Here is a 21,009-nt window from a genome sequence, read left to right as displayed (position 1 = left end):
ATAACCAACCCACCACCACCCTCCTTCATCTTCCCCATCACATCACCGTGCAGAACCCACCCTGTCCCTCATTGTTCTTTTCATCAAGGGCAATGCACATAGCGACCAGAACAGCCATATCAGCCCCTGGCGCAACCGTGAGGTGGTACGTCTGCTGACCAAGGAACGCCTCCCTCATGTTCAGCAACTTACGGTCAATCCTCGCAACCACGGCGCCAGTGGCCTCATCAACAATATCCGCCGACGTGTCAAACCAGTTGCCCTTCATAAAAAGAGTGACAGGCTGGCCAGTTCGCCTGTTTGTAAATGTTGCTCTAGCTTTGGAACCGACCACTAATTATCACCCCATAGCCGTCAGCATTTGATCCTTACATGATGAAGCAGAACAGCAAGCAACTCTTGGTCAAAACTTACAAGCAAAACCACTCTTCACCTCCAACAGCCTCTCCCCAGATTGGCTATTTGCAGCAAATGTGGCGTGTATGTGGAGCATCTCCTTGACGATGTCGAATAGATGAGCACCCCCCAAATCCGTGACCGTCTTTCGTCCTCTCATAGACAGCAGCTGACCCTGAACTCGAAGCACAGGTTGCCCTGTGTGTGTCTTGATGTCAAAGCTGTCGAGAAACTTCTCCTTGATGACCAGTGTTTCGGTTTGCCGAGCGAGAAACTGGTCGAACACCGCGATGGGCTGCGGTAAGGGGGGTAGTTGGTAGGCCATTTTGGTGGTTGATGGTAAGCAAGTCCAATAGGGCAAAGAATAGACACAATGGGAATGTAATTAAAGCTCGGAAATGGCTGCCAAGTTCTGGACGATTGAATGGGTTTATAAGTTGTGCTCCCTGTTGATCCCAACTGGACATCACGTTCTGTAGGTACAGTTGAATGGAAATAAGAGGCAGTGCAAAAGGCGGCACACTCTTGGCGCTGGGCTTTCTTCAACGCCACTTCTTGTTTATTGGGACCAACAATGAACTATGACGGTGCCAATGTGTAGGGCTGAGGAGTGCGTGCTGTCAACATTTCGGACGTGGTGACACCTTTGGTGGCCAATAAGAGGGCACTGCCACCCAACGGAGCTTTGTCAGGGTGCACTACAGCTGGATCCCTGATCTGGTAGCCAGAGCGAGAGCTCGGATTCCGCTAGAAATTGTGCTGTCTTTGGATTAATTTGCGTTGGGAAGACAGCAGTCCGAGGGTGGACAAGGTGCTCAAGTGCTACCTTTACGATAAGAATGCTGGACTTTGCCGTAGCTGTCGTTGTCATAAGCTCCAGCCATGGTGCCCTTATGGACCTCTGAACAACAGCCAAAACAACTGACGTCGATTTAAAGTTTCCCTGCATACGGAAAGGGTTGCTTGTAGTGACCCAGTTATTTAGCACCAGCTCCAAAAAGCGCCTCCCTCGTATCATACCCATACTTGACCTCCCCGTGCCAGTAGTTCACCGTATCAGCCTTGTTCACCTTCCACGCCTCATCAAACGCCTTCACCACCTCCTCCGGCAACGGTCCCTTCTCCAGATCCATCAAGTTGCCATCCAGCTGCTCGTAGCTGCTAACCCCAATGATCACCCCGTCGTTCCCGGCCTTGATGTTCAACGCCGAGTGATGCACCACCCACCTCAACGCCGCCTCGATGAGCGTGATGCCCGCCTTTTCCGCCGCCTCCTCCACAATCTTGAGTGCCTGGAAGGTGGAGTCCTTGAAGTACCTGTTGCGGTACATCTTGCCCATTGTGGTGGTGCTGTCGCTGAACCTCCCCTCGGCAGGCACAAAGTCCTTGGTCTTGATCTTGCCCGAAAAGAGACCGCCGGCGAGGGGGTTGTAGACCACAAGATCGAGGCCGTAGCGTCTCAGCGCGGGGATCAGCTCGGGCTCCAGAGAGCGAGTGATAGCGTTGTACATGCCCTGGTACAAGGTTGGCCTGACCCAGCCGTTGTACTTGCACGTAAGGACAATCTCGGCAACCTCGAAGGCAGTAAAGTTGGAGATGCCAAAGGTGACAAACCTGCCGGCTTTGTGAAGCTCGTTGATGGCCTCGAGTGTTTCCGCAAAGGGAGTGGAGCGGTCCTGTCCGTTGGATCAGCATGATGCACCGACAGGCACCCGATCTACAAGCTCAACTTACAGCAGCATGCAAGTACAAGATATCCACCGCCTCAGCCTTCAGCTCCTTCAAGCTGATGGCCACGCTTTCCTGGACTTTCTCCTTGGTGTTCTCTCCTCCATCCTTGGGGTACACCACCTTGGTCGCCAGAGTCAGCCCCCGCTGTTGCCAGTTCGTCTCCGCAGTGAAGGCTTCCTGCTTGCCCCCGATGTACAGCCTCGCTGTGTCGACCTCGTTGTAACCTCTGCTCTGCAGCAGGTCCAGAACGCGGTTGTACTCCCCCACGTCGGTTATTCTGGCGCCAGTTTCCTCATCTGGGCCAAAGGTCATCAAGCCGAGAATGACGCGGGGCTTGCCCGTGGAAGTGATGAGAGGTGACATTTTTGTTGTTGTTCTCTGCTGTTGGAATTTTATGAGAGGTTTGTGAACCAGCAAAGCAAGGGAAAAAAGAAAAAGTGAGCAACAGCTTTAAGCATGGAAAACACACATTCGGCGATATGCTATGTCCGACCAACAAGTTGCAATCGCTTTCTCGGAGCACGACATCATAGGTGAGAGGTGCTTTGCAAAAGCGTCGGCTTTCGCGGCCGGCATCAGCGGGGCATCTGGGAAATACCCCGCCTTCCCGGACTTTAGATACGGCAATCGGCTGCCCCGGTACCGAGAGTGAAGAGTGAAGAGTGAAGTATGTGTAAAGACTTAAGTTGATTGATATCCTATCTACAAATTCTCTGCCTCGTTCTGCCTGATTAACCTTGACCATCGGCTGTTTCCCTGAAGCAGAATCGGCACAGACGTGCTGGCGTGGAAAAATCTGCGACAAAAGTGAACTATACCCCTTCTTTTTCCCCTGCCTGATTCACCCTTCCCGTTGCCCTCTAAGCATCATGGCCAAATAGCCATGGCTATTCTCCTCAATCTCTCCAACTCAACTGGCCCACGGTTCACTCCAAAGCTCCCGCCTGCCTGTTCCCAGGCCATGTAGATCACCGTCCAAAATCGACAAAGAAACGGGCGCAATCGTAAACGTCGGGGAAAATGAGCGCAATGAAATGAACCGTTGCAACAATCCACCAACGCAAAACTATGTGACACGGCTCAAGGCAATGTCGAGAACGAATCGAAAGCGTCAAAAGTAAGTACTTGTCCCGAAAATGCACCAACCCAGTCCCAGCCAAAATCATGTTGCAAGAAGTGAATATGAAACGAAAACGTTCACGCCACCCCAAGCATCGAAGCAAAACCCCAGTTTCCCGGTCATCCCCGTACGCAAAGGCGAAAAAAGAAGAAACGTCATGAAGCCGTCCGGAATTGATTCACCGACGTGAGGATGGCACGCCGATCCTGTCACGAAGGGCCCTCATCACCGGCCGTAAGAAGGAAACCATAGGGCATGATCGTAATTAGCGTAAAGATGTTGTTATCCGATGTCCATTATTCCTCCTTCGTAGTGTCGGCCTGCGAAAAACAAAACATACTCAGACAACAAGCTTGCGCTTCTCGGAGCTGGTGAGAACAAGCATGGCAGCCTTGCGTTGACCCTCGACAGTATCAGGCTTGACACGGCGAGAGCTGTTCTTGAGAAGGCTGGCAAAGCTGCCCGAGTCACGGAGACCCTCGTTATCCGATGACGAGGCGCTGTCGGGGCCACGACGCTCATACTTCTGACGGGAGCTGGGACGATCGGAACCAATGGCGCCCCAGCTGCCAGTGCTGGTACGCGAGCTGGGCAGGCTGCACTCGGCATCATCACGCTCAACCAGACTGCCCGATCCACTGCGGCCTGAATCACTGTCATTGTCGGTGACGGGTGTCTCAACCGTCTCCTCGGCGCTCTCAGAAACAGGGCTAACGCTCCCGGAACCGCGAGCCTCCTTGCGGCGCTCCATGCCAGCACGAACAATGTTGCTGATGACGGTACGTCGGGTGCGAGTCACAAAGTTCTTGCTTCCGTCGTGCTTGGCAGTAGGCTTGGACTTGAGCTCGTCGAGCGAGGGAGGGTTCCGGGGTTGGCGGACAGGGTGCTCTCCAGCACGGGCCTGGCCAGGGCCATAGCCAGAAGTCAGAGGGGTCATAGGCGGAAACGAGCCCGTCCTGAGACTGCTGGCCGCAGTCTTGAGCGGCTCGTCACCAGTCGAAATAGTCAGAGAAGTCTTGCTGGCACTTGGAGTCACAGTCGAAGGGGTCTTCTTATGGCCACGACGGAAGGCATTGGCACTCGGAGGGGGCAGCGGTGCAGGGTTCTCAACAAGGGGCGAATCGTAGCGACGGGGGGGCGTGGGGCTGCGGAAGCTGTTTCTCGCCTCGGGAGGGGGGGAAACTTGCACACGAGGGGCGCCAGGACCGGCCTGCTGTTGCTGTTGCTGTTGCTGTTGCTGTTGCTGTTGCTGTTGCATGGCCGCCTGCATCGCTTGGGCTTGCTGGAGGTACTGAGCATTGAGCTGGGCCTGAGCCTGCGCTTGAAGCTGTGCCTGCACCTGCACCTGGGTCGGGTCCATGTAGATTTGACCAGTGCGGGGGTCATAGTAGACATTGCTGGCGTCAGGAGTGGTTGGGCCCATCATACCCTGAAGCTGGGCTTGCTGTTGGTACATGTTGGGGAAACCTTGCTGCTGCATCATGGAGTTCTGCTGCTGCATAAGCTGGGCCTGAGCATTGAGATTGAGCCCCTGAAACTGCTGGGCGGCAGCCTGCAAAGCCTTAAGCTGCTGCTGTAGACGTTGCTGCTGCTCCGAGAGGTAGGCATTGGTGTACAGCAGCTGAGCATGGATGTTGGGGTCAAGCTGGTCCTGCGAGACATCATCAAGCTGGATCTGAGGCGGGGCCAGGATCTGCTCTGTGGTGTAGTGCTGCTGCGAATATCCACCAGCACCACCACCGACATTGTAGGCCTGCTGCTGCTGAGCCTGCTGAACCTGTTGCTGGTGGGCACCGCCGAACCGAGGTATCGACGTCTTAGGTCCGCCATACATGTTGTCAAACATACCGGGGCCCATGGAGTTGCGGTTGTTCCGGCCGGCTGGCCCTTGAACGGTCGGTGAAGCGGGACCGTTATTGGGGAAGCTGGAGGCCATAGCCGACTTGGGTGCGGTGCGAAGACCGGCGAGGAGATGGCCGCGGCTGGTGCGGGGAGTCGGCAGGCCGTTATCCTGCTCAGTTGGGGCTTTCATACCCTCGAACGAGAGAGGCTTGAGATTTTGACCGCCACGGCGGGACGCCAGTCCAGAGGAAGCCATGCCGAGGCCGTGGGTGGTGTTGTAGGGAGCGTGAGACATTTGAGCGAGACCGCCAGGGCCCATTACAACGTGGTATGGACTCAAAAATGTCTGGAGAGAGCTGGGAAAGGCTTTCTCTTTACGCGATAGCACGAGTCGGATATCGAAACTGGCGAAAAGAGCCGATGTGCTGAAAGGATGGAGCTTTGAACTGCCTGGCGCGATCGCTCTGGCTCGAAGTGGTGGTGGGTATCGAAATCGAAGCCCGGTCGAGGTCGAGGACGAGGACGAGGTTGCGTAAAAACGTTCAAGTCAAAGTTAGAAATTAAGAAGCATATACTGATGATGCCAAAGGTCGCAAGAAGAGAGAGACGTGGTCGAACGTTTAACTTTCTGCGATGCGATCTATTCCTCTCTCGTGGAGGAAGTGCAAAAAAAGATGATGCAAAGATGCTGGTCCCGAAAGAGAAGAAAAAGCCAAGTCCAATAAGACAGACGGTGCTGATGGTTTGGAATTAACAGTTGTCGATGGGGAAGACGAAGGAAAAAGACTGTGATGCTGAATGAGCGGAAGGGCGTCAGAGAAAGCGGGCAAAGCCAGCGCGGACAGAGGGGAAAGAGAAAAGGCAGGTTTTTTTGTCGGAGGGAAGGTGAAGGGCACGCTGAAGGAAGTAGGTGCTGGAAAAGCCAGTGCGGTTCTGGCTTAACAGGCGGTGGCGATGGGAGGGGAGCCCACAGTCAGCAGACAGGTTGAAGACTGGCGCGTCCAAATCCGGGTAACTCGTAGGGTTGCGCGCGCTTTGTGTGGGACACCCGCAGACACGAGTCAAAGACGTTGGGAAATCCACCAGCTTGTTCCTTTCTTTCCAGGAGGTGCAAAGATGCAAACAAGGTTTTATCCTGTGTTCCCAGATTCCGGTGCTGCTGTGCTGTGCTGTACTCTGTATTGTCTTGCTTCTTCTTTCGTTTTCTGCTGCTGCAATATCACCCTCTGAGCGAATTAAGTTGGTTATGATAGTGGGAGTTGTCGAAGAGATTGATGATGGCTGCCCAAAAGGTACCGAGGCTCGCGATGGCGGCGACGAAGTGGAATAAAGCGGGCGCAAAAATAAAATACAAGGATTAAAAGTAGTTTTTTGGTGCAGGTGATGCTGATGTGCGCGCTTCTTCCGGATCCTTTCCTTTGCCTATATTCACTTCTCCTTTTTTTTGTGGTGTTTCTCTTTTTTTTGGTGCTGTTTTGGCGAAACTGTGCTGTGCTCTGTGTAGGTCGAGAGAATGCGCGGTGAAGAAAAAAATGGATGGATTCTCAATCAACGACGACAATGACGGGCAACGGTGACACCGACACAAGGACGGCGGTACGAAGAGAGGAAGAGGGGGAGGGTGAAAAGGAAGGGCGGTTTGCTGGCGTTGCAGAAAGGAAAAAAGAGAAGACGAGAGCAGAGCAACAGGAAAGGAGATATCAACTGCCCTGGAACGACTGGCCGCCTGGTGCGCAGCTGGAGGTGGGTGGTGCGGTGGAGGGATTGGAGAATGGATCGAACAGGGAGAGCGGGCGGGGCCCCAGCATGCAATGCTTTGTTTCTACTGGTCCATCGTCTTAGCCTGCGGCAGGGGAGCATGCCCTGTCTGAGCGGATAGCGGACCACCGTGATTGAGCAGAAGCAGCCACTGGAACCGCGGGAACTCAGGGCCTTGCAGAAACGGAGAGTGGGCCTTCTCAGCCAATCACTGCGCGCAATTGGTGGGTGAGGTAAGCAGCCCGATTCACCTTTACCCTCGCGATATCTGTGGCGCTTCATTCGCTAACTTCTCTACTCGTATTCTCCCAGCAAAACTCTTAGCACAGCTCTAGCTTCCGATGCTCCTTCCCGTACCTCGATGATATCCAGCAAGACGCAGGGAGCAGCCAGCTCAATTCCTCCATGCCTGATCAGGCTAAGAGCTGTCTTTGCTTGCTTGATATTGAACCAATCATGGGCCACTACCAGAAAACCCTCCAGAGTCTCGCGCCAGGCCCAGTGACTCAAGGCGACATCGAACCCTTGCCATTCCCCCCTTCGTCTTGCACGCCTGCATCAACAAGTGGTATCGGCGGCAGTGATCGGATGACTGGCCACTGGATTGTTCACTCGGCAGAAAAGCAGCATGTTCATGGAAGACTTCTCCGATCTGCTGGTGGCTGGTTGCGCCAAAGGCGGTCGCCGTTACTCAACCACCGCTCGTTGGCCTGTCCCGGGGCCGTTTTGCAACCTGGAGCCATGTGGTTTCCCAAATAGCTACTACTGGCCTTTTCGGCGGCCATCTTCGCAGATCTCATAGGACACCGAGAAAACGCTACTACAGATCTCGGACGGCTTGCTGGTTCATCATCCGAATCTGGACCATCTGTCGTTAACAATCCATGTCTTTGTGGAAGTCTTCCCGGGAAGCCCATCGTCGTCTCCACAAAAGATGTGCAGCATGGGATCCTGTAACGGCCACGGGGAGGGCTTGGCGGGAGGGCTTGGTGATTTGTCCATTCCATTTTCCCTTCCATATCCGTCGGGCTGAAGCTTTTCTTCCAACAGCACCAACGAGGCAAGATGGCATTGCTTGTGATTGGAGATATCATGATGACGGCGGTGACTGTCGGACCTCATTATCTTTGACTCCTGTCAGACTGGAGGAATCGGCAAGTCACACACAGCCACGCAGAGCCAGTGGTGAGACATGAGACATGCTGCCCGGAGCCCCAACGGCTGAAGGCTCCGTGCGCTGGACTCCGCACCCCTGAAACGTGCACAAGGAGGTTACGGTTGCATTGCCGCTTGGAGTTTCCATCCTCCCCGTGAAAGCCAGCACTGGGCATGCGGAAGAGGGTCCATTGAAGAGTTGGGAGGCCACTCACTGGAGACTATGGGTGCTTGTTGTATCGAGGTGTTCATGGGTCACATGTGGCTGGATTTATGTGCGTAGCGTCAGTTTCTGCACGTCATCTTCGCCGTCTGTTAGTCCCAGTCTTGTGTGAGAGATCTGAATCGCTTGCTTGGTACTATTAGCGACTGGAAAGAAGAAAACACTGGCCGAGCCCCACAACGGGTAGTTTGAAGCCCAACGACTGCTGGCCGTGACCATTGAGCCCCAGGCCTGGCCTATAACCCCGCACGGGAGGCTTAGAGTGGCCAAACCACGATATCAACCCTCCGAAAGTCTCCCGATCTTCTTTGGCTGATCCTGTGAACCATGTCATGCTGTCTGGAAGCAGGGAGCAATGAGATCTGGAGAGGCGGTAAAGCTTGTGTCTCTCCCTCGTTCTTCAACCGCCAGCTCACCATGTTTTGGTCCCGAGGTGTCGGGTCGTGTTTTCTGGATCAGCATGGGTTGGAGCTCACTGGAATGGACCAACAGTGGCCGGCCTAGCCGGCCCCGTCTCGGTTGTTTCTTTGATGCTGACATACCCTTTGTAGATCTTCAAATTACCGTCATCAATGCCTTCATCCATTTCTTTCACCCCCTATTTGTACTGTACCCACTGCCCACGCAGTGTCCGAGCCTAATTGCTCATCATTTCCACTCCAGTCGACAGACGCGACTTTGTGGCTACTGTGCCGTAAGCAGGTCGCGTACGACCGAGAGGGGATTGGCAAGCAGTCATGCACACGAGACGGAAGCGTGAAATGTTGGGGGCGGCACACACACATTTCTTTCCCCAAATTCCCCATACCACAATGCAGGGCGGTTCTATCTTTAGAAACACATCACAGAGTGTACAGTGCAAATGTGATGATATCAAATGCTCACCTCTCAATCACATTACATTTTCAATATCACCATGAACTCATGACAGTGGACACAATTTCTTTCAGCACATTAACATTCATGAATAGATGATAGAATTGGATCGTGCTACATTAGGTGAACAACGAATATAGAGAAGCAAATCGCAAGAGCTTCGCTGCTAGGATCAACTGTCCAAAACGCCAATTCTAAACACAAATCATGCCTGGTGTAATGGTTGACTCTACCGGTAGACTACAGAATCCATACCATCCAAATATAGGTTTTATATGTTGAACAAACTTTAGCCTCGTTTCATATACCCTATGATTGGTACAAGCCTAAGGCTACTCCCAGGTGCAGGGTATAAGTAACAGATCGAACTGAAAAGAAGGCGCAACGGGAACTCAATAACCCCAAAAAGTGATCATCAAACAAACAATCATCTTGCAATGAACCTAAAGCAGAACTAAGATAAAATGGCTGTTCTCCTAGATTGGACAAGACCTTCACAACCCATGTTTGGTGGACTATGTCGAGATTATTCAAAATATATAGAGCTCATAGGTATTTGATAAATTTGCATTGGTGTTGCAAGATAATGTTTTTGTTAGTTTTTCTGTCTTTTTCTTGTCTTAATAATTTTACTCCCAAAACCGAACTAGACGGGTTTGTTATAACAAGCATTGAAACATAACTTGGAACGATCAGCAACATGTCCGGGATCAGCTGATTCATGTTAGGTAGATATCTATGTGAAAGCAGCTCTCATCATTCCATAGTCTCCAGAGATATTCAGAGACTGTATTGTAAAATGATGAAAATGTCATTGCTGTCACGCTACTCTATACTCGCTTTTCCCCCAACTATCTAATGCCAAAGGGGATTGTGGCCTGCCTACCAGCTAATAATACTCCTGTATCCATGTTCCCTCGGGAATTGCGCTCCCCACCTCCAACATGCTTCAAGCTTCCCACACACTTGTCCTACACTCAGTTTCTCGGATGACTCTCATCATCGATAGTGCTGTTCGAGGGACCACCAGTCCTACTCCCTTCTCCACCCACCGGGCCCTGCCCCGTGTTACCACTCCCCAAAGCCTCTGCCAAAGCAGCAGCATGCGCCCGTGCCTCCCTTCGAGCTATATGATCCGGGTCACTCGCCCACGGTTCCGGTGTTGGCAAGCCCGTATCATCCTCGTCCGATTCGTCAGGGGACGAGGCACGGCCTAAATTTCACGTCACCTCTGAGCCCGTAGACCGGAGCCGCCACAACAAGAGCGAAAGTTCCCGCACATATGGCAATCATTCCCTGCATTGCCGACATCGCGGTCCCAAGAAACAGTAGGGGTATCATGGTACAAATGAACCCCATCAGGGCATGTTACATGAAACCTCCCCAGGTGCATCAGCTCACTCTGCTGTATTGACCTCGACCCCTGTATTAGTCTCCCCTGTATTGGTCTCTTGCTTCCTCTGTATTTGCCTGCTCCTCTTCATGCTTGGATTGCAAGCTTTCTTCCCCGGAGGCTTTTTCCTCGGCAGCTTGTTCGTCGGCGTCTCGCTTTGCTTTTCTGGCATTGGCCTTTTTCAGTTGATCTCTATTTTTCTTTTTGCTTTTGGAACCTTTCCCACCCCGCAGATGAAATTCGGCACACATCTCAGCTGTCATGATTGCGGTGGCCCCAATAGTTCCCTCTGACGGGGAGGCATTGGCGCGTCCCGAGGAAGAGTCCGTCGTACGGGGGGTGCGAACGCATTCCAAAATAGGGCAACCACGATTGTACTAGTCTTCGTCGCCGCTATCGCTGCTCAGATCCACCGGCCCCTTGCGTTCTTCTTCATTCATCTCCTTCCATGTGCTCCAGCTGAGCATTGCAAAAGCCGCTATGATAAGCAGTCCCCCAAGGATGGCGGGAGCTTCTAGCGGTTGGCCGGTCAAGCACCAATCTACAATGGCAACGATGAAAATGGTGAGGAGTGCGGCAACCGAGCTGAGGACCGGGCTCGTCAATGAGATTAGAACCAAGAAAGAGCCCGAGAAGACCATGTTGGCAAAGACGCTGATAAGTAAGAGGGAGGCGGTTTCGCCTGTCGGCATCTCAAATGTCTCCCATCCAAGCACATGGAGCACCGGTATTGGGATCCACAGGACCAGGACGGTGAAAACTCCGATCAAGCTGCCAAAGGTATTGGCGAACATCATGCTCCTGTTGGCGCTTGTTCCATCTGGCGGGCATGCATATCGTTTGTAGAGGACCTCGTAGAGCCCATACAACACGGAACCGATGCCAATGACGATGTTGCCGGCAAAGCGAGTGGCAGGGCCAGCCTGCCCAGCTTCATCCGAGGAGCTACCGCCGCCATAAGCTACCACCAGCACACCGATGATAGCCACGAATACGGCCACCATCTTGTCGAGCCGAAGCCGTTCCTTCAGCAAGGGAATGGAAAAGGCGTAGGCAAAGAAGGCACTGCAGTTGTAGATGGCTGTCAAATCGCTGGGCGTGGTCATGCTGACGGCAACATACCAACTCGATCCAGCAACGGTTAAGGCTGTCGTCACCACTGCTGTTGTCCGAGCAAGATATGGCCAGGGCGAGCGGTCAGCGCCCATTCCCCTGGGTACTCTGACCTCTTGTCGTTCCACCATCTGGGCTGTTTTTCTCAGAATTTGCTTGTGGTTGTTCCAAAACTGATGCCATGACTGCTCCCGTCTTTGAAGGCGCAGAAACAGCAGCTGCAGTGGCCAGAGAAAGACCCACGATCCATGTGTCAAATACAGCATGGCATATGCCTTGTTCCATCCCAAGTCGTGCTGTATGTACGATGCCAATTCCGTTTGCACCACAAACGATACCAAGCTCGTGACCAGGAAAACGGCAGCGTATGTGTACTTGCGTTTCGCCTCGAGGCGGGCACTTGTAGGGCTACGGGAGCGTAGTTGATTCGTACTGCGACGGCTCAGGGTCGGGCGACTCGTGGTCAAGTCTGGGACGGCGAAATGCGAGTATGTAGGTGTGTGGGCCGAGGATGTTGAGGTTGGCGGAAGGGGGCTTCCGCGACGGTTTCCTCCTCGAAGTGTCCTGCGGCCCCGTTCTTCATCGTCGGAACTGTGATATGAGGAAAGCAGAGGTTGCTCGCCGGGGCGAGGAGTCTTGGTGCTGCCCATGGCCAGGAGCTGTGGCGGGCAGTGAGTGGACTTGGGTAGAACAACTGAACGGGGCTGCTATGTCGCTACCTCTATCGACATGGGAAATCAAGTGTATACGGAGGCTCGACGGCTGGCGGACGCATGTGCCGTTCGCTGCTGCGTTGTCGTCGGGTGTGTGTGACGTACCGGGGGCAGAATTAAGAGACGGACAGTGTGTAACTGGGCAGACAAAGAACGGGGTGGAATGGACAGCCTTGATTGTAAGTGGACAAAACGTGGCTATGTATAAGCGAATGAATGCCAGGAAAGTTACGCAATTAAGTGTGTCTTGGTGGGAGGAGAGGCCTCGACTTTAAAGTTCAAATTCATGTCTTCCAGGTAGGTTGTTGGTAGGTTGTTTGGAAGAGAGATGGCCTGTGTCACCATCCCAACACCATCGGACCCATGTCGTTGGTGTCAGCTGCGGCTTCCCGATCCACGGGCCGGGATCCACCAATCAGAGCAGGAATTGGCCTGCCATTCTGTGGGGGCCCCACTGGGAAAGTGTGGGATGTTCCCACTTTAGGGGTCCCACGGATTTCTTTCCACCTTCCACCAACCACAATGGTCCTTCTAGATGGCTTCATCAGGTGTGCTCTTATTTGCTCTTGCTCCCGTCTTTTGACAGCCTCCGTCTGGATCTTGTGCCTATCCCCGGGCCTCTGAGAATACCGAAATTATTTTTCCCCCTCACGTGCCTCATCCTTCCTGACCTACTGCTCTGGAACAGCGTCTAACTTTAATGACAAATGACAAGTCACGCGCTCAGACGCAGGCATCACGCCAAGCGCCTTTCAATACTCTCAACGTGGAGCAGGAGAAAACAATCGTGGCATTCATTACGCAATACCTCCTTAAACGGATACGTACAACACCCAAAGTTTAACTACGGATCAGCATGACCAGCCTCTTTCCCGCCTTTAGCGGTCAACCTTCAAAGCCTTTCGTCTTCATCCCCATCCTTGAGCAAGCCAAGTGCCTCCCGTCTGGATTTGGAGTTGGGGTCGAAATAGGGTTTCTCTCCCAGCGACACCACCCGGTTGCCCTGTCTCTTGCCAATATAGTCGCTGTAGTTATGTTATCAGCTGTCTGGTCTGCCTTGATGCTCGGAAGAGCGAGGAAAGAGGAACTCACTACGTAGCTGTATGGAACACCGATCGGCTATATTCTCCTTGTCAGTTTTCTCTACTCTAGCACAAGTATTTAGACGTCTTGATAAAAGAACTTACTTGTCCCATATGGCAAGATCGTTCTTGTTCCAACGGAAGCGGACTTGAAGGTCGTGGTTCTCAGAAATGAGTTGGTAAACTGTTTTGTCGGTCAGCAACAGCACACGATGATACCTTCATATTTTGAGGGAACCCACAATAAGCCTTGAGAATCTCACTCTCACGCTCCGTGACGCCGTTGATCCAACCGGCATGCACTTGGTGGCCGGCCCCGAAGAGAGACTTCCACCCGGTGACTGGGTTGGTGCGGACAACAGGGCTACATATCAGTCACTGGTCAGCATATTGGCTCAGCTTCTTTCAGCATACGGATAAGCATACTGCTCAGCCTTGAAATCCAGCCCATTATTCTCCGGAGCACCACGGAACTGATCAATCAGCTCAGCACCGAAGGTTTCTTTGACCCTGACAAAGTTGGGCTGATGGTGCGTCGCAGTCAGGCTCTCGGCCAACTCCTGAAGCGCAGGGCTTAGACGGTCATACACCTCATAGCCGGAGGCCCAGAGGGTATCTCCGCCAACATCTTCGGGAGGCTGCACAATCTTGAGGATGGCATAGTCGGAAGGGATATGCTCGAACGTGATGCTAGGGGAGAGTCAGCCATTGGTTTGCCTGGAAGCGCAAGGTGAGAACAACATACTCAGCATGCCAGCCCTCACTCGCCAGTCTCTTTGCAGTATAGCCATAACGATCGGCGTAGTACTTGCGATTCTGCTCCGACGAGATGACAGAAACCTCGTCGTCGAGCTTGCCATTCTCATCGACGGCAATACCGCGCTTGCTGTTGGCAAGGGCGTGCTTGTGGAGCTTGGACGTCTCAGGCTTTCCTGTCAACTCACCAAGTCTTTGACCCAAGAGCTTCTGGTCGTCAATGCTTAGATCTTGGTTGCGGAAGAACACGACGCCTCGTTGGGAAACTTTTCTGGTGTCAGTCGAAGAACCACGGCTGCAGAAACCACCAATGAGCTTACCGAGAATGGCGAGATCACGGATTTTATCGTCATCATGTTGGATCTCACTCAGTTGCAAGTTGGGGAACTCGCGACCGATTATATTCGTGACATCGAAATGCTCATAGGTGTCGAGAGTGCCCGAGTAGGTCAAGGGCCCCGAAAGCCTAGAGGCGCTGCTGTGTCCGGGAGCGATGGATCCTTTGGTCGGAACAGGAACCACCACAGGAGCAGTCTGTACATCGATATCGGCGACAGGAGGGGCCATGTTGATGTTGGTGTGCTGAATATGGATTTATGTGAAGGGTATGTGTTCCTGATGACTGGTCTCGAACTGATGTCTTGAGCGGGAAACAGCAGGTCGTTGAGAGCTGTTCCTTATATCTTCTACAACGACCAGCGCCAGTGCCGATGGCGCCCCGATGATGCCAGGAGTTTAAGAGATCAGCGGAGATAACCCCTTCTTTTTTCTGGTCTCCCGGATGAGGTGCAATGTTCCACGATTTGCGCAACAAGCTCGAACTCCTGTGCTGGCTTATCATTTGTGGTGACTCGGGAACGAAGACGTAGCGTTGCCTCGAGCTCAAGCTCGCCATTGCATGTCTGATGGTTTTTACAACTCTGCAAGTGGTGACCAATCCCAGGCACCCGTTGAACATTTGGCTGTGTCCGACAGGTCAACGTGAGCGTTTTGAGGCATGTGAGTTCGATATCGGGCGACTTTCATTGGTCGAACTCACTTACACGACAGAAGGGTGAGTTGGTGCTGGTGTATGGCTGCTCACACTGAAGGTGCACCTTGTCATACTCACGCGATATTGCACCATAGAGCCATGGTTTGTGGTCAAATATGTGAGTTTGGAACCACTGCTTGGCCGCGCCGTTATCTATTGTGACTATCAACGTACTTGAACTTGACGGCAGTCGTCATCTGCCTGTCAATGGTATACCATCGACATGAAGCCAACACGGCACCGGCGTTTGGCCTTCCCTTCGTTCACGGCATCATTGGACCTCAGGCTTCAAGTGTAGGAGCGAGGAAAATCGTATGTAGATGGAGAGAATATGATGGTAACGCATTATTACCACGTACTCTCAAAATTCCTGACTGAAGTGATTTTTTGGCAGGTTGTAAGTGTACCTCCTGGGGGAGAACACAGCAAGTTTGTTCTTCAACTCACCAACATATATGCACTGAGTAAAGTAGCGTCATTGGGCTCAAGCAGTTGCCATCAGTTTGCGGTTTGCATGGTAAAATTAGGAGGAGACTACATAGTGACAGATCTACTCTCATTTCATTATCACCCGACTGTATATATGTCAATCCCCTCTTCGGCTCATGCTCCTGGATACTCTTGGACGTTGGTGATTGACATGGGATACTGAACCCTAACCCCCCACAGGTGGCCACTCAAGAAGGAGCATCTTGGGAGCAGTCACGTGCCGGGCGCACTTTCAGTGAGACGGGAGGTCAGGGGCCAAGCGAAGAGAGTTTAAGGGAATCGCGTAAAACCGCGTCTCGCTTCCCCCCACAGCCTCGGACAAGGTCAAGCAACCGCGTCTTTTCGTGACTTCCGCGTCTGCAACCGCGACAGCAATTAAGCAGCGACCATCGACGACGACGACTGCTTGAGGGGAATAGTTTTGGCGTCGTTCCATTCAATTGTTTTCTTGTCGCCGACCATTTCATCTTGCGCAGCCTAGTCGGCTTCTCTCAGCCTCCAGGTTCCAGTCGATTGCCGCCGTCCTGTTGGAAAAAAACTGGCCCATTGGACAGCCGAGAAACGGACGACTTTCTTAAACTCCCAAAACCCCCCAACGCCAGTCTCACAGCCTTTCTTGAACAAAGCCTTTCTGCTCGCAAAATCTCGAACAACTCTGCAAGATGGCCAAGGGCGCTGCCCCGGCCGGGGTATACAGCGCGACATATAGTGGTGTACGTCGCCCGCTGTGGACTCTGTCTAGACACTGCGACAAAGGCTCCTGGCCAAAAAAACGCATGGCTAATCATGAAATTCAATGCAGGTACCCGTCTACGAGTTTCAGTTTGGGACCGATCTCAAGGAACATGTTATGCGCCGGCGTGCCGACAACTGGGTGAATGCGACACACATCCTGAAGGCTGCCGGTTTTGACAAGCCTGCCCGAACGAGAATTCTGGAGCGCGAAGTTCAAAAGGAGGAGCATGAAAAAGTCCAGGGTGGTTACGGAAAATACCAAGGTGCGCCGGCTTCTTGCTGTTTTTTTTTCGTTTGCCCAAAACATCGCGTTCCGTTTGCTGACTTGACTCCTTGCCTTGTGTTGCAGGCACATGGATTCCTCTCGAACAAGGCGAGGCGCTTGCCCAGCGAAACAACATCTACGAACGCTTACGGCCCATCTTTGAGTATGAGCCTGGGAGTGAGAGCCCTCCTCCCGCACCAAGACATGCGAGCAAGCCAAAGGCCCCAAAGGCCAAGCCTGCCGTTCCAAAATGGGGCAGCAAGTCTCAAAACAGGAAGAGTAGTCTGTCGCAGCCCGCTGTGTTCTCACACAGTCACACCCAACAAGGTGTTCCTATCCAAGAAGAATACGAGAGTGTTGCTTCTCAGATACACGAAGACGACACCCCCGACAACATGACTGTTGCCTCGGCCTCGTACATGGCTGAGGACGATCGAGCATACGACATGTCGCACTTCTCCACCGGCCACAGGAAGCGCAAGAGAGAGGAGGAGATGCGGGACATGACGGCGCAACAACATGCCATGTACGGGGATGAGCTGCTTGACTACTTTTTGCTGTCTACAAACCAACAGGCTGCCATTCGTCCTGATCCCCCAACCAACTTTCAGCCGGACTGGCCCATCGACACTGACAGGCATACGTCGCTCCATTGGGCTTCGGCCATGGGCGATACCGATGTCATCAAACAGCTAAAGCGGTTTGATGCCAATCTCATGGCTCAGAATATCAGGGGGGAGACGCCATTAATGTGGGCGGTGAACTTTACGAATTGCTACATGAAGAAAACGTTTCCTACCGTTCTCAACGAGCTATTCAAATCGGTGGATGCAAGAGATCACTCTGGGTGCACTGTCATTCACCATGCGGCGGTTATGAAGCGAGGAAGGGTACAAAGCTCAACCTGTGCTCGGTATTATCTGGACATCATCCTGAACAAACTGGTAGAAGTTCGCCAGCCAGAGGAGGTACAGGCGCTGCTCGATGCTCAGGATGAGGAGGGCAATACGGCGTTGCATCTAGCGGCTAGAGTCAACGCCAGGAAATGCATCAGATCGCTTCTCGGCCGTGGAGCAGCAACCGACATCGAAAACAACGAGGGCGTGAGAGCGGAGGATTTGATCAAAGAAATCAACACCACCCGTTCTCTTGCCCGGACCGGGCCACAGCGCTCCTCGAGTCCGTTCGCCCCTGACACAGCCCGGCGCAACGGCTTTCGGGATGCCCTTGGAGAAGACCCAACGAGCAAGTTACAGTTGTCATACCAGAGTGAGGCAGCTAACACGGTGCAATCGCGCATCACGCCGCTCGTGCTCCAGAAACTTCAAGATTTGTCTCAAAGCTACGACAGTGAGTTCAACGAGACGGACGAAGCCGAAAAGGAAGCCAGACACATCCTGGCCAACACCCAAGCTGAGCTCAACAACCTCCGAGCCAGCATCGCCGAGCTCGAGTCCAGGATCGAAGCCGACGACCAAGCCAGCAAGACGGAGGAAGAGGTGGCCGGCACCAAGAAGCAAGTCCTTGCTCTCTTTCGCCGGCAGACGCAGCTCGCCATTGAAAAGGCCACTGAACAGAATCTCGCCTCTGTTACCAATGGCCAGCAGCAAGAGGAAGAAGACGACTCACCGGAAGAGCGGCTCAAGCTCGCGGCGCAACTCCATGCCATGTTGGTCGAGCAGGAAGCCGCCGAGGTGGAGTACGTCGAGGCGAGGGGCATGCTTGGGACGGGCAAGAAGATTGATCAGTACAGGCACTTGCTCTGCAGCTGCTTGCCGCCCGAGGACCAGGACATGTTGGACCAGAACCTGGAGGACATGATCTCCATGATGGAGGATGAGGCGGAGAGCAACAGTGCCGCTTTATTGCCGCCAGGGACGAACCCGGATGCGGTCATGGAGGGGATGGGCATGCTGGGTGGGATGGCGCTGGCGATAGCGGAGGCGGCTGAGCCAATGGAGATTACTGGGTGAGGCTACGAAGTTGGTTGCATGTCGTAGCATAAGCTGTTGTCGTATCATGGCGGATGCGATTTCTTTTTCTTTTTCTCGGGCCCTTGGCATTCACTCTCTGCTTGAGGTGTCTGGCATTTTCTTTTTCTTTGAGCTGTTTGGGGCGGGGCGTTGTCAGGAAATGGATGGATGGTGTCACTGGGCATGTTCAGAGTTTTCACTGTTCTTATGTTTTTTTTTTTTTTGCTTATTGTTTCTGCAGTAATCTTGACGGGGGCAAAGTGGCGGAATATATTCCGGCCGTGTCGGAACACTCTGGGCGGTGGTGTTGACGAAATCAGAATCTTGGTTTTATCTTGTATACCATACACAACTTTTGCTTGAGATATTGAACAGCGGGCGTTTGTATCTTGTTGACGTATCTATACATTGAACATATATTGCCATGCTCCCCATATCCGCAATAGGCCAAATTACGCAAGCCGTGGATGAGTCTCTGGCAGCGTATTCTGACGATACCCCTCCCTTACCCCGAATGTAATGCTAGATACCAGTACTCGGTAGTTGCCGCCCCTTGACACTCACTGTACCACCCATAATGTTAAAAGCAACCATCATCACCCAATCACGGCATCGTGTCATTGATGCCCATATCAAAAGTTCCCAAACAAATCCCCGGAGGCCGTGGTGGTGTTGGTTTCCACCCCTGGATTTCCATTGGTCACCCCCGTAGGATGGAACCCTGGATACGGTACCGTCAACTCATTCAGCCTCATCGGCACAGGTACCCACCCCCCTCTCTCTCTTGCGTGTTTGTTGGTAACGACGGATGGCCTATCGATCGGGGCCCCCTTCTCGCATGGGGGATACGCGGGTGACAGCGGGATAGTAAAGGGACAACAGGAAAAGGCTGGCTGAGGTTGGGGGGAAGGCGGGTGGGATGAGAAGGTTTCTCTCGTATCGTGCGTATCTCGGGTTTTGGAGGGGCAGGGATATCTCCACATTTACCATCCTGTGGTCTATACCCTGGTTGTGTGTTAGTAAGGACCAAGTCACTGGACTTGGGGAGGGTTTGATGTGGGCTTGACATGAAGGGACTGCGTCTTGAGCACTCTGGTTGGCCGGCGGTGTTGCGTACCGGGTTTGTTTGTTTTGGTGACTGGTGGTGAGGGTTGCATCGTGGGCCCTGGCCAGCATCAGGCACTTGCTGGTGTTTGTGAGATGCCGGTCGTGATTGTGAGTTGTCATGTTTGTGGGTGAGTTCGATGATTGGTAATGTGAGTCCCTCGGTGACCATCTGAGTGACCGGCCCCGTGAGCAGAGGCCGTAAGATATGCTGGGGATGAGGGGGCGGCCGGAGAAAGGGGCCATGATGTGAGAGGGGTAGATGCGGATACGGAAACCCGCATTATCTTTCGACTTCTGCCCCATTGGAGTTGTAGATAGCTCTTTCGAGACAATTGTCTGGCCCGTCTCATCGCTCCCAGTCTCGAACAGTGACACCGTGGTACTTGTCTCCCAGCCACTAAACTACCTAGGTCGATCGCCACCGGACCAGTAGAGCTCGTCCCCCAATTATTGCACTTTGTGGGACACGCAAGCGTAAATCTTGTAGTTCAGATGACTAGTGAAGACTTGGCAAAGCTCCCAATATACCAAACGTCTGGTCGATAAGCCATGCAAAGCGACTGGGCTCAGCTGTCCTCGCGGATCCACCGGTTCCGGTCCTGGTATGCCCATCAGACGCTGGAGTGTCATCACAAGGACATCCTCGCAGAGAACCGAGTGAAAGTGGGTTGATCAGCATGAGGCTCTGCGGCCTCTTGTGGGATTGGAGCACCCGCAAAGCCAGTAACATGCCAGTTACAGTTCGTGTAGCGTCCGAGTCAGCTTGCTCCATCTATTGCCATGTTAGCTTCATTTTCAAGATATTCTTAGCTACCGTGATGATCTTTATGATGGGAAGCCTGTTGAGCCTCACTTGTCGCCGCGCCACTGAGCCGCGTGTGCATCCGGCAGATGCTTGTTTACATGACTTTCACTATTCCTGCTCAGCCTCAATGGATTACCATTCATGAAGAGATATTTCCCATCGAGATTGAGACGGCAACGTGTACGCCGGGCGAATACCGCCGGATGGAACCATCATGAGCCAGCACTCTATTGCCCGCCAAGATCCGATTGTCAATTTCTCCGTCCGTATACTGGCCATTCAAGGTCAAGTACGCATTCAAGTATCAAGTTGACCCCAGAGTAGGTAGTTGTTCTTGGTCTATCATGGATCACGGTAGGAGTTGTGCCCCGCGGCCAGGCGGCTCGCTCCGCTCTGGTGTCCCTGTTGGGCCCGGATTCGTAAACGATCCTGTCAAATGTTTGA

The 21,009-nt window shown here is 53.0% G+C and overlaps 6 protein-coding genes across 6 annotated transcripts; 1 reads left to right on the top strand and 5 right to left on the bottom strand.

Annotated features, from left to right (window-relative positions):
* Window positions 1–37: 37 nt before the first annotated feature.
* QC763_214070 (uncharacterized protein) lies at window positions 38–721 on the bottom strand (the record flags this gene model as incomplete). The annotated part of the gene is made up of 2 exons (XM_062910446.1): window positions 38–333; window positions 415–721. 2 exons carry the CDS (start codon window positions 719–721, stop codon window positions 38–40), a joined length of 603 nt encoding a protein of 200 aa, XP_062769324.1.
* Window positions 722–1,373: 652 nt separating this feature from the next.
* QC763_214080 (uncharacterized protein) lies at window positions 1,374–2,743 on the bottom strand (the record flags this gene model as incomplete). Its single annotated transcript, XM_062910447.1, has 2 exons — window positions 2,131–2,743; window positions 1,374–2,072 (listed from the first exon to the last, which is right to left on the bottom strand). The coding sequence occupies exons 1-2, from the start codon at window positions 2,488–2,490 to the stop codon at window positions 1,374–1,376; spliced, it is 1,059 nt and encodes a 352-aa protein (XP_062769323.1). The 5' UTR covers window positions 2,491–2,743.
* Window positions 2,744–3,587: 844 nt separating this feature from the next.
* Window positions 3,588–5,408, bottom strand: QC763_214090 (uncharacterized protein; the record flags this gene model as incomplete). Its single annotated transcript, XM_062910448.1, has 1 exon — window positions 3,588–5,408. The coding sequence occupies one exon, from the start codon at window positions 5,406–5,408 to the stop codon at window positions 3,588–3,590; it is 1,821 nt and encodes a 606-aa protein (XP_062769322.1).
* Window positions 5,409–10,871: 5,463 nt separating this feature from the next.
* On the bottom strand, window positions 10,872–12,257 carry QC763_214100 (uncharacterized protein; the record flags this gene model as incomplete). Its single annotated transcript, XM_062910449.1, has 1 exon — window positions 10,872–12,257. One exon carries the CDS (start codon window positions 12,255–12,257, stop codon window positions 10,872–10,874), a length of 1,386 nt encoding a protein of 461 aa, XP_062769321.1.
* An 827-nt stretch (window positions 12,258–13,084) lies between these two features.
* QC763_214110 (uncharacterized protein) lies at window positions 13,085–15,149 on the bottom strand. Its single transcript, XM_062910450.1, has 7 exons — window positions 14,479–15,149; window positions 14,148–14,424; window positions 13,829–14,092; window positions 13,645–13,766; window positions 13,508–13,586; window positions 13,413–13,439; window positions 13,085–13,345 (listed from the first exon to the last, which is right to left on the bottom strand). The coding sequence occupies exons 1-7, from the start codon at window positions 14,723–14,725 to the stop codon at window positions 13,213–13,215; spliced, it is 1,149 nt and encodes a 382-aa protein (XP_062769320.1). The 5' UTR covers window positions 14,726–15,149; the 3' UTR covers window positions 13,085–13,212.
* Window positions 15,150–15,969: 820 nt separating this feature from the next.
* On the top strand, window positions 15,970–18,935 carry MBP1 (Transcription factor mbp1). Its single transcript, XM_062910451.1, has 3 exons — window positions 15,970–16,393; window positions 16,483–16,678; window positions 16,765–18,935. The coding sequence occupies exons 1-3, from the start codon at window positions 16,343–16,345 to the stop codon at window positions 18,651–18,653; spliced, it is 2,136 nt and encodes a 711-aa protein (XP_062769319.1). The 5' UTR covers window positions 15,970–16,342; the 3' UTR covers window positions 18,654–18,935.
* The last annotated feature ends 2,074 nt before the right edge of the window (window positions 18,936–21,009 follow it).

The sequence above is a fragment of the Podospora pseudopauciseta genome (assembly GCF_035222475.1).
Source record: "Podospora pseudopauciseta strain CBS 411.78 chromosome 2 map unlocalized CBS411.78m_2, whole genome shotgun sequence".
NCBI lineage: Eukaryota > Fungi > Ascomycota > Sordariomycetes > Sordariales > Podosporaceae > Podospora > Podospora pseudopauciseta.
Note: the sequence above shows the minus strand (reverse complement) of the source record. Positions and strands in the feature narration are given on the sequence as shown.

What these genes read in the sequence shown, in the direction of transcription:
- MBP1 (XM_062910451.1), top strand. Translation starts at nt 16,343, where the DNA reads ATGGCCAAGGGCGCTGCCCCGGCCGGGGTATACAGCGCGACATATAGT. An exon ending in ACAGCGCGACATATAGTGGT is followed by an intron (nt 16,394 to 16,482) that starts GTACGTCGCCCG and finishes AATTCAATGCAG; the next exon opens with GTACCCGTCTACGAGTTTCA. An exon ending in TGGTTACGGAAAATACCAAG is followed by an intron (nt 16,679 to 16,764) that starts GTGCGCCGGCTT and finishes CTTGTGTTGCAG; the next exon opens with GCACATGGATTCCTCTCGAA.
- QC763_214110 (XM_062910450.1), bottom strand. Translation starts at nt 14,725, where the DNA reads ATGGCCCCTCCTGTCGCCGATATCGATGTACAGACTGCTCCTGTGGTG. An exon ending in GATCTTGCCATATGGGACAA is followed by an intron (nt 13,440 to 13,507) that starts GTAAGTTCTTTT and finishes AGGAGAATATAG; the next exon opens with CCGATCGGTGTTCCATACAG. An exon ending in GTGTTCCATACAGCTACGTA is followed by an intron (nt 13,346 to 13,412) that starts GTGAGTTCCTCT and finishes ACATAACTACAG; the next exon opens with CGACTATATTGGCAAGAGAC.